General features: G+C 50.7%; 1 protein-coding gene across 2 annotated transcripts in view; it reads right to left on the reverse strand.

Annotated features, from left to right (window-relative positions):
• Positions 1–10,895, reverse strand: part of LOC105481518 (jagged canonical Notch ligand 1) — a 35,984-nt gene extending 25,089 nt beyond the window's left edge. The window contains exons 1-3 of one of the 2 annotated variants that reach the window (XM_011741149.2): positions 10,335–10,895; positions 9,582–9,887; positions 875–926 (exon numbers count right to left, since the gene is read on the reverse strand). In XM_011741149.2, the coding sequence (XP_011739451.1) occupies positions 875–926; positions 9,582–9,887; positions 10,335–10,415 (439 nt within the window). In that variant the 5' untranslated portion in view covers positions 10,416–10,895. The remainder of the gene's footprint in view (positions 1–874; positions 927–9,581; positions 9,888–10,334) is intronic. The other variant, XM_011741148.3, reaches the window with a different exon arrangement.
• Positions 10,896–11,367: the final 472 nt, after the last annotated feature.

An 11,367-nucleotide genomic window follows, 5' to 3' on the forward strand; every position in this document is an offset into this window, starting at 1 on the left:
AAAAAATTGGTAAGATAGAAAAGCAAAAAGAACAAGGCATTCAGAGAACGGAGAGCCAAGACAAGAAGCTGGATCCACTCTTCCTCATGCACACACCAAGAGATTTCAGTGCACATCAAGTTTTCCAGCAACAGCAACCCAAACTCTGCTGGCAAAAAGGGAACTGAAGTTTCGGCTCGTGAGCAAAAACACTGTAAAGTTACAATTAAAGAGCAAGACTACTTTGTAAGCCAGACTATGTCATTTCCATCACATCCTCCATGGCGTATCCACCAAAACCGACCCCTCACCGTCCTGAAAGGCAACCTGCACTGAAAACAGAGCCATCTTTCAGGAGGGGACAAGGCAGGTAATGGCTGTGAAGCTCTGTAATTCTGCTTCAATGAAAGGTCTGTGGCGCAGTGTGGGAAACCTGGACGGGCTAGAAGCTCACCTGCCCACCAAGTGAAATTCAAGGTCGGTCTCTAGAGCCCAGCACCACCTTTATGGCTTTATCTTTCTGATGAGAGATTAAACGCTCACTTAAAGTTTAAATGGACTTTTAAAAAGTCACTACTTTGATCCTTTAGCAGCCTACAAGGTTTTAAAGTTGTAAAACCATTAAGATCTCTATCCTGAAGATAATCTAGGTTTCATAATCAGGGAATGAGTTAACTGGGAGTCTGTTCTGGCCACTTAATATTCCAAGCTAAAATTCTAGAAAAGTTAAGGAATAGATTCCACTGACAGGTTCACCCTAGGGTGCGGGAGAGAACAGAAGGCAAGGGGTGGCAGAAATCCTAAGTACTAAGGAGACAGATCCAGCTCCAACTGGTTGGCCAAGCCCCACACTTCCACATGTGTTTAGAGAAAAGTCCACAGAAGCGATACTTACGAACGGTGTCATTACTGGAATCCCACGCCTCCACAAGCAACGTATAGGACCTCTGCAAGACAGATAAACAACAATTTAGCAATTCAGAAACAGGGTCGACTCTCCAAAACCTCGTACATTCTTGGCCTCCTCCCAGAAGACCCCACCAAACAAAACCATAATGCCAAAATAAAAATTCTATTGGTCATTGCACTGAGTTCCTGGATGTTTAAATCCAAACCAACTCCCCTTCCTTTGTCAGTACTCTTCCCAGGTTGACAAATGACTCCTTTCACCTGGCAGGGACCCACTGGGGTCAACGTGCATGCAGGCAGCTCAAAGTTGAGATCAGGAAATGCCACCTCCCTATATGATATGAGAGTACTTAGCATATGGTTTCCCAAAACTTTCCAGACCCTGACCCTAGTGCACAAGGGGGGGAAAAAACACAAAGAATTTATTCTAAGTTAACCTAACCAAGTATTTGTACCGAGGGGGTATTGCTAAGGTTACACTTTGGGCCCTGGTGAGGCAGTCTCTAGGGAGGCCCCCTTTTCCTTTTTAGAACCCCTTTGAAAGCTCTGTCTGTGTGAGACCATCCTGGCTCCCACAAGTATCGGGTAACTCTAGGAAACAGGAGGGGGTAGATGCAAAGCGACTCTGCAAGACAAAGAAGTCAACCTCACTTGGGCGGTGGAGTTGGGGGCAGATCCCAGGGAAGAAAGTACAAAGGGAGAAACAACCACACACCCATGGGTTATATTTATTGATGAACTTATCTGTTAATAAGATCTAACATTCCAAGAATAATCAGAGTCTACTAACTAAACAAATTCCCTGGATACTGGCAAGATGCCAGCTGTTAAACTGAAGGCACCTTTTATCTTCCAAGCTTATCTCAGAATTCCACCTCCCCACCCCTCCGCCAAACCTAAGCTATTAGCAAATTCCCTCCTTTTCTAAAAATTTCCTTCGTAATTTACAGTAAGGTCAGTCTCGCAAAACACCAGCGTTTAAATGAAGCTTCTGCTATCTTGGGGCTGAAGAAATGTACTCAAGGCAGGTGGGGTAGACAAGGAACATGAACTGGGTCATGAATCCCCGCTTTGCTGTGTCAGAAACCAAGCCATCGGAAATAGAAGCGTGTACATTAAATAATACCGTGCTGTGCCACCAGAAGCACACTGCTGCCAAGAGAAGAGAAAGCACCTATGAGACAAAGGCAAAAGAGAAAAAGGGTAAAAGGGAGTTTCATTCATAACTCCAGGCCAGCTTAGTGCTCTCACAGTGATACAGCAGGTCATCTCTGAATATACAAATATCTTGTGATAGACCCTGCCTTGGAATTCAGCCGAAATATGTTTCATACTCAAAGCAGAGTAGGATTCCATTTCGTTCACTGATAACTGTGGGAAAATGCTCAGAAAAGCAAGCAAAACCGGGCAAGCCGGGGCACATACCCAGCCCTCTCCTGTTAGTGGCCACAGGTCCAAGTTCATTGTTGTTGTTACTATTTTATTAGCGAAAGTTATACCTTATTTACAGCCTCTTGAAGTTTCTTAGGACTTCCTGCAAATTACAGGACTCTTCCCTAAGAGCAGCAAGAAATTATATTTCTCTGCTGATTTGAGGTAACAGCACAGTCAGAATGAGGCCAAATGTGTGGCTGATTCTGTATAATTAAGCCCTTCATTTGCTGGTCACGTTGGGGCCCACATCCTCCACTTCAACAATATTGTTGTAATTAATCCTCTGATTAAATGCATTGACACCAGGAGTTTTGACAGACTTGCACAAGCGCTAAACACATAGTACCCACAAATCCCACTGCAAGGGAAGGTGCCGGGACTGAGCTGGCATGGCAGTACTAACTCGGTTTAATACTCAAGGAGGAAGGCATCCTTAGGGCTTGCACAAGAACTTGGAAGACCAAGCGGTCTACCAGGCTCATCCTCGCCAGAACTGGGAAAACCTCAGAAGTTGCTGACCAACATCACCCCACCTGGAGAGAAAAGAATTGCACACGGCCCTACATGCCTGGCTCTGTGATTTTCCATGAACTGCCTTCTTTCTCAGAGGCAGAGACAGGGTGAAGGCAGGGAGCTACAGTGACGGCAACGAAGGCTGGACTTTTTTTCCTGCCTGTTTCAGGGAAGGGATTAGGATCTCCTGGGGCAGGAGGATTCCTCCTACCCAGCCCTACAGAGAAAAAGGATTCCCTCCAAGGCTCCTATTAGCAGGCACTCAACCTCCCACTCCATCCCCACACTATAGATCGATCAGCAATCAAGATAATTTAACAATGATTATTAGTTGCTAGAGAACTTTACTTTTTCCCAGGCCCACACTTGACCTCTGTACATCCCTGAACATACACCCAGGCACTGAGATACCAGACCACGCACACACACCTCATGCCGTCAAAGCAGGGACGAGGCCACAGAGCAGCAAATCCACTATGCCAAAGTCACATACAAGCAGCCACTGCAACTCTGACCCCCACTAGAGGCTGAGTCCTCCATCCCAGGAGGGCTTGGAAAGGCAAGTGTTCAAACTTGTTTATACAGCAAAACAGCAACAAAAAAAGCAAATACCTGGGTTTTTTCTTGGTTTCAGACTACAGAACTAAGATTCTGCTGAGGAGTCACCTGGCTTTCATCTTTTTTCCTTATGTTTTCCAGAACAATACTGTGGGGGCCACACAGGAGGGAGGGGTAGCAAACAGATCTTCAGTCTGGATTTGCAACTGAGTCACCTCAGCCCCTTCCCAGCTCCAAGCCCAAGGAAATGTGGCAAACTGGCAGCTGGTTCCCATTCTGGTATGGCATCAAAGAGGAACGGTCAGCCTTCAGAATTGCTTTTTGGAAGATTTCCATGGAATTCTACCTAGAGGAGAGTCCTGGCATCAAAGTCCCAGGGCATCCAAGGGCCACCAGGCTCCCCCTCCGCCAAGGCTGGGGCCCCTGCACCTCCTCCCGCCCTCCACACTTAGGCTGCTGTGCCAAGGTTGTGTTCTCTGCCCTGTCCCACTCCATGGCGGTTACCTTGGCACTGGGCAGAGCGGTAAGCACTTAATTGCCACATTAAGAAGGGGGGATGTAAGAAACAAAGGTAATTGTGTTGGCAGCTGGGAGCTTCCTTTTCCTGGCAACAGTGACAGCCAAACCAAGCCCTGAGAAGCGGCTGCCTCCCCTCCTGCCAAGCTGACGGACACAAATAAACCGCCATCCAAACGGCACGCGTGCGGCGTCCAAAACCCCAGGCTGCAGCGACAGGCAGGCCTGCCGGCGGCACGCACATCCTGGGAATGCCCGACGTGCCAACGCGGCCATTGTGCACAGTCAGTCGGCTCCCGGGGATCGTCAGGGGCCCTGCGCTCTGCTGACTCAACTGTTGCTTCCTGTCGCTTGTCCTGTATTAGCATTATTTTTGGAGAGGCCCCATTATTCTCCATAATCCTCATTTCAGTCAATTCGGCCAACTCTATTGTCCTGCCTGTGTCTGGGTGGCCAGAGTATAAAATATTCCAATCACAAAACATATTAAGCAGAAAAGGTTGCAGGGAGTCCATGTGTGGGCACACTCACACGTACTCATGCACACCATGCCAGTGGTTTTCGGGAAGGTGAGATAAGAAAGGACAACTATCCTATAGCATCTAGGCTAAGACTTCAGACACAGAAAGCAATCAAGTCTGTAGGGCTTGACATGTCAATAGAGTCCGATCTGGTTACAAAGGGTGATTTTCTCATCAAAGCCCACCTCAAAGGCTCACCAAGGGGCCCCAAAGCTCATATCCAGATTTGAGACTCTCAATGAGACATCCCCACCCCCTTTCCCATCATTACCCTTACCTGTTTGAAAAGCATCCCACTGATAATTAAATGCACCAGTTACAAAAGGGTGGCGAGGTTAATAGATAGAATACCGAGAAGCCAGCCAAGCACAACGGTCTGGTTCACACAGAGCAAGCCTGAACAAGAAGCCTTTCTATTTATTTACCAAAAGCGCATAAAAACTGGGTTGAGCTGGTAGAGGACTCTGCATGTTTGACTATTTACGTACTCCTTTAACTACTGGGAGCCACCTTGCGGAATTTCTTCCCAGCACACGCACTGCACCAATGATAGATGTCACTGGCACCATAAAAAAAAAAAAAAAAAAATACCAGCAGCCATGGGGCTGCTGTGGTCCACGCGGTAATCAGAAATCAGCATAGAAGTCACAACACAGCCAGCTGGTGCCATGCACCAAAGTAAAGTTGGGATTTTTCTGAACCCAGGACCCCCCTCCATTTCCACCACAATTCTAGAATCACCACTTCCCATTCATCCCAATGTATCTTCCAACAGTTGGAAGAAAAGACTAAGTTTTTATATATTGTATATATGTATGTATTTAAAAGCTGAAGCCAAGAGTCACTTCTCTCAGCAGCCTAGATCCTAAGCTTGAAGGATGGGGGTAGGTGGAAGAGCAACATGCCTCCAGAAGTTTGCCATGGAAGAATTTGCAGGAACATTTGCATTTGTGGATTACAATGCTAGCTAATTGTATGCACATCCAGAGATCATGCATTCTTACACTGTCACTAACCTTGAAAGCCGGACATTGGGACCAACTCCTGGCCCATCTACAATAGGGCCAGTGGATGATATGAATCCAGCCAAGGCCTCTGTTCACATTCCTGTTTTCAGATCAGGAACTCTGAAGGCCCCTTGTTGCCTTGACACTGTTTTTTTTTTTTTTTAAGTAAATTTTTTTTCCATGTTAAACTTCCCACATGCCTTCTATCTAAAAGGTCCCCAAAGGCACCACTATTTGGTGTGAAGATTTTGAGCAGCATTTAGATTGCTGATTTTCTGGGAGCTTGCATGCCTGTAAGTTGCTGCTGACTCTCCTTTTTACCCACTCAACTCCCCCAAAAGCCTCCACGCCAAAAGTTGCACTGTTTTCTAAAAACATCTTAAGTCCCTATAGAATGATGGGTGTGGAACTGGTGGGTTGCAAATTCATGTAAGTACAGGAGGTTTGAATAAGTTGCTAAGAAACAAGACAACAAGGAGGAAGAAAACACAGAAGGTTACACCTGCAAGAGAAAAAAGAAATATTAGAAACCAAGTACCTGGAATAAAGATTCCATTTTTGGAGCAGCTATTCTGCAGATACTTAGCACAGCTCTTTCCAAGCAAGCACAATTTCACTTTTCCCCAAGCCCAGTGTTGCAACACAGACACATCACTTCATCCCTTTGGTTTGAGGTAGACTTCTTACAGCAAAAGGCATTTCTCCACATGCAGAAAGTCCCTTGCTCTGAGCACATACATACACACATGCTCTTTCTTTGTATACATGCTGACCACATGGGCGGGATGTAAATCCTGGCTGCAGAAAGGAGGCTGGTCAAATCAGAACCCCATCGTTGCGCCCTCCATGTGCCCACACCATATCTAGAGAAGCTCAGGGACTGGGAAAGACAGCAAAAGGCATAAAAGTAAGGGCCTGTCGATTACATTCTGTGATTAGCATCATGGCAACTGGTCATTCAGGCCTGAAGTATGAAGGGGGCCAAAGCTGGCATCCCTCACACAGAAGAATGTTTCATTGGATTTTCCTAAAAAACAATTAAGTTGATCTCAGCAAGTCTTTTAATAGGATCAATGGAATTTAAATGTGAGGCTAATAAGCCAGATACCGCAATTGCTTCCCCTAACATTTCTCTAGATTCATTTCACTCTGGGGCCAATGTAGCAATACAGCTAACTGGGGTTCTGAAGTTCCCAAAAAGGTTTTGGGGATGAGTAGTGGTAATTACACTAATGCATTTTTAATAAGCAGGCACTACTGGGATTTAGCACGAATTTTGGGAGGTACAAATTAATCGTTTCAGTGATTTATAAGTGGTCATTCCTAAATTATTTCCTGTTAAGCCCAATTACTTCCCACAATAATGTTCTTATCACTTGGTCCCCCAACTTGAGAATCATTAATCCAGATAGTTGCTGCAAGTTAAGCCCCTTGGAGCAGCAACAGTATGAGAATTAGAAGCCAGTGGTGAAAAGCTACGCCAAGACCAGAGCCGGGGCAGTGGACACCAAGTGGGACATACTTAGATATGATATATGGCAGGAAGGGCCGCCTCTACAAAGCCTTTCACATGCACATCAGAACGTGGACTGTATATCATATCTGACCAAATGGTTTCCTCCTCGTCCTCTCTAGAACATGAACAGTTGCTTGGATGGGGTCATAATTCCAAACAAAGGGCATGAATTACATGACCTTCTACACTGACCTACCCCTGCACCCTTTGCTGACACCCAGCGTCAGCAAATTTGGGAGGACTCATGCAAATGGTAATTGTGCCTGCTAGGGGTTGGGAGACGAAAGTGGTTTGGAGTTTTGCTTTGTTTTTAACCATATATCCTTTTCTTGTTATCTCTTGAATTCTGTACTGAGTTCATTTATTTCCTATTCAAGGAAATCAGTTTTAAAAGACATAGTTAATTCCCAAACTGAATGAAGCTGTGCTCTCTACTTAAATACTTGCTCAGCTACTTAAGTGTTTCAGTTACGTTTATACTCAGCCTGGAATCATTCTTGAAAGTTATGGACTGTGCCGTTTCTCCAACCACATACAGAAAAACAAACACACCTAAACTCCAATTTCTCTTGAGAAGTAAAGCTTATGTTTCACAGGCCTTTTTGGGGCATGAGGGTGGAGACTTGTGATACATGTGTTTGTCCCAACTTCAAAAGAACCACATTCTCAGTGTTGCCCCATCGGTCTTCCCCCATTCGAGAAAAGCGGAGAGTCTATTTCATGGTTGGTGACCCGTGGGGCCTGAAACCACAGAAGAGCACCAGCAAATGCAAATCAATCGCTTCTCCTGCCCTCCCACACTATTTCCGCTCCTTTTCCATTGAGCACTCGCTGACCAAGTGTCAAAAGGGGACAGACGCACCTTCTAGGTCACTTTTCCTTGGCCAGCCTAGAGAGCAAGCCTCCTTGTTTTCATGCTAGCCATCCCTCTGACCCTACTCTCCAAAATGAGCCTCAGCCAGGCTGCTGCTTTTCCACATCACTAATAAGATTCCTTTTATGGTCTTGTGAAAAGCGAGGGGCTCCAGACAGATCCTCCGGCAGGAGGGTGGAACCACCTGCAGGCCCCTTCCCCCTAAACTTCAAACACACGTTCAAGGGCACTGAGTATTCACAGTCAGCTTGGGCCCAGCCAGATTTAAAGGTAGCCAGGCTCTTTAGCTTAAAGTTCTCCCTAATAGGGGATTAACAAACAAGATAAATACTCTTGGTAAAAATGAAATCCTACAACAGAAGCAGTCCTTGGACCTCAAGAGAGCTTCACATACAGTAGTGTTGGTTTTAATTTTTTTTTTATAAACCCTTTTTCATGGCAGTTTTTGATAAGTGTCTTATCTCACCCACAGCGGAGGGCACCTTATAATGCCAGCTCCTGTAAACGTGGATTTTAAGAGCCACCCCAAGCTTCATACACAGTCACAGCCTGATACTCTCCCCTCTCTCGTCTCCTCCCAGAATCACAGCCAAAGCTGGCGGACAGGAGGCAGCAGAGTGCACCCCATTAGAGCACGTGGTGGTAAGCAATCCTCTGGGGCACCGAGCTCCCCCTCTCACCACCCACCCTCCCAGCACAGGCTAGGCCAAACCCCAGTCTTGGCAATGAGTCATGCCTCCTGGACAGCGGGAGCCAGGCAGAGGGCACACCCCCAACATTTCCCTTTCCTCCCCTTCTGCAATCGCACCCATCTTCCTTCCACCCATTTTGGGATGTTGCAAGGGCCTCGTTGCAGGATCTGCCAGCTGGGCCCGGGGCCTCGAGCTGCTTTGGGGGCGGAATGGGGTGGAGGATGAGGGTCTATCACTTGCACCCGCAGGCACTACCTCCAGAAGACCACCCCTTCCAGGCCTTGGCACGGCCCCCGAAGGCTTGCGGGGGCCGTGCACCCGCCCTTCCCGGGGAAGTCTGCAAACACAGCTGTTCCAGAGCCCGGGAACCGCTGGAAGTGAGGCCACAAGAGCTACACCACTCGGGGGCGGGGGCAGGAAGGGGCCGGCAGCGGGCGGGGGTTCCCGGGTCTACAGCTCCTGTGAGGGCCCCAAGAACCTCCTCCTGCGGCGGCCGCCCCCGGCCCCTGAGCCAAGCCCGGAGAGCGCCCCCGCACACACTAAAATCTCCCGGGGAGCAGCGGGAAACGGACTCCCCCACACCCTCCAGGAAGGACACACCCGCCCTCCTGGCCGTTCACGGGAAAGGGGAGGTTGCCAATTTGGACGGCGTTCGCAGGCCAGAACTGCGCCGAGTCGCCTTCCACGGCGCACCAGGTTTAATTAGTTAAGAAAAGAGATCAGCTACAACGACCTCTTGGCTTGGGGCCGGGAGGGTTACTCCGGGAACTTCAAGTTGCAAGTTTACACCGGCCTTCCTAGGAGCCTGGTCCCATAACCCCTCTGGGATCCCCACTTTTGTGTACTAAGCAAACAGCAGCAGGAATGGGACCCATCTCGACTACCCCGGTCGAGATCTAACTATAGTGTCCCGGCTCCCCCAACCGCCACCCCTAGAGATTTCCCCCGTTAGCGCCGAGTTTCAAGCCAAAGCCCTTTAAATCCCTCTAGCAGGGGATAGCAGAGCTCGGCCAGGCGCGGGTGTGAGTCTCCGCCTGGCCTCCTTCCCGAGTCGTCACTCACCGGCCAGGCGAAACTGAAAGGCAGCACGATGCGGTTGCGGTCGTTGCCGCGGCTGGCCTTGAGGTTGAAGGTGTTGCCCCCGATGACAGGCGTGGACCCTGAGCCGAAGCTGCAGGGTCCCCCGGCCGTGACGCGGGACTGATACTCCTTGAGGCACACTTTGAAGTATGTGTCACACTCGTCGCGGGTGCACTTGCGGTCTCCCGGGTTCCGGGCGCCACCGCAGCAGTTCCCGTTCTGCAGCTCCCCGTTCACGTTCTGCATGGACAGGATCTCCAACTCGAACTGACCCGAGGCCCCACACACCTGCCGGCGAGGGAAGGAGGAAGGTCAGCGCCGGAGAAAGCTGTTTTCTTCGAGTATAGAGGTGGCGACTCCCTCCCACTCCCCGCCCCGACGAGCCCTCCGCGCCGAGTGAAAATAATTTTGCAAAACTAGGTTCAAGGACTCAATATGATTCCGGGGCAAAAAAAAAAAAAAAAATGCACGAGTGCGGAAGAAATCCGACGACGACGACTGCCCGGGGGGCAAGAGCGGAGCGAACGCGCCCCTGCCCGGCCTGGAGGGGTCACCCTCAGGAGGCCGGGGCTCCCGGGAGTTGGCGCGCTCAGCCCAGGTGCAGCCGCTCCGGCGCAGGGGCGAGGAATCGGGCGCTCGAGGGCTGCCGAGCCTGCTCGCGGGGCTCAACCGCCCAGGGCGCCGCGAGGGGAGGGAAAGGATGGCTGGGAGCAAGGCCCGGAGAGGGGCTCCTACCTTGGCTCGCAGGGCACAGAGCAGGGCGAGCAGGAGGCTTAGGGGGCGCCCGGGCCGGCCGCGCGTCCGTGGGGACCGCATCGCTGCGCCGCGCGCCGCGGGCACTCGGGACGCCGCCGCTGCTGTTCGCGCTGGTGCTGCCGCCGGTGCTGCAGTCGCCGCTGCCCCTGCGGCCGCCGCGTCCCGGCTCTAATATACTCCGCCGATTGGAGCATGCACGACTGGAAAACAACACCACTTTTCAAAAGCCCTTTCAAGAGCGGCCCTTTCCAGAAGGCAAAGAGCCCGGCCTCCTTTTATTATTCTGATCGCTTCTTTGAGACGCTCCCCCTCCTCTTCCACCTCCCGGCTTTCTTTCCTTCTCTCGCGCTCCCCTTCTTTTATTATTATGATTATGCGCAGCCTTTTATTCCCTTTCAGATCAGCTGCATGGAAAAAGGGGGAGGGAGGGTAGAAAAAAAAAAACCCAGCCTAGCTCGCGGGCCGGCCGCAGGTAACACAATGACGCGTGCCCGCCCGGCTCTCGGAGAGGGACCCGGAGAGCCCGTCTGGCAGCCGCGGCCCGGGCTGGCCACCTCTACCCAGCACGCCGGGCAGGGCGCATGCGCCCTTATTAATATTCATGAGAGGGCGTGCTCACCCAGGACACGCCCCTCCCCTTCACGTTGCTGGGGAGGGGGTAGTGCGGGGAGGATCTTGGAAGGGGTTGGGGGCTCGGGGATGCTTAGGGCGGCAAAGAAATACCGGGGCCCCACAGCAACCCCTGTTCTCGGGAGCTTCGGGCCAGGAGGGAAGGGAGAGTGCGGGGAGGTACTTGGAAGGGATGGTTGCTTAGGGACGCGTGGAGGCCCCCAGCGGGGACCGCCCCCTCGGGCGCCCGGGACCGGGAGCCTTTGCCCGCGCGTCGGGGCCCCAGGTGTAGGCGCCGCGGCGCTGGCGGAACGGTCGGAGCGGGGCAGCTTCCGCCTTCCGAGCCGCCTGCGTCAGCTGCGGCTTTTGCCCCGGGAGGAGGGCCTGCCTGCCCGCCGGGAGT

This window comes from Macaca nemestrina, chromosome 15 (genome assembly GCF_043159975.1).
Source record: "Macaca nemestrina isolate mMacNem1 chromosome 15, mMacNem.hap1, whole genome shotgun sequence".
NCBI lineage: Eukaryota > Metazoa > Chordata > Mammalia > Primates > Cercopithecidae > Macaca > Macaca nemestrina.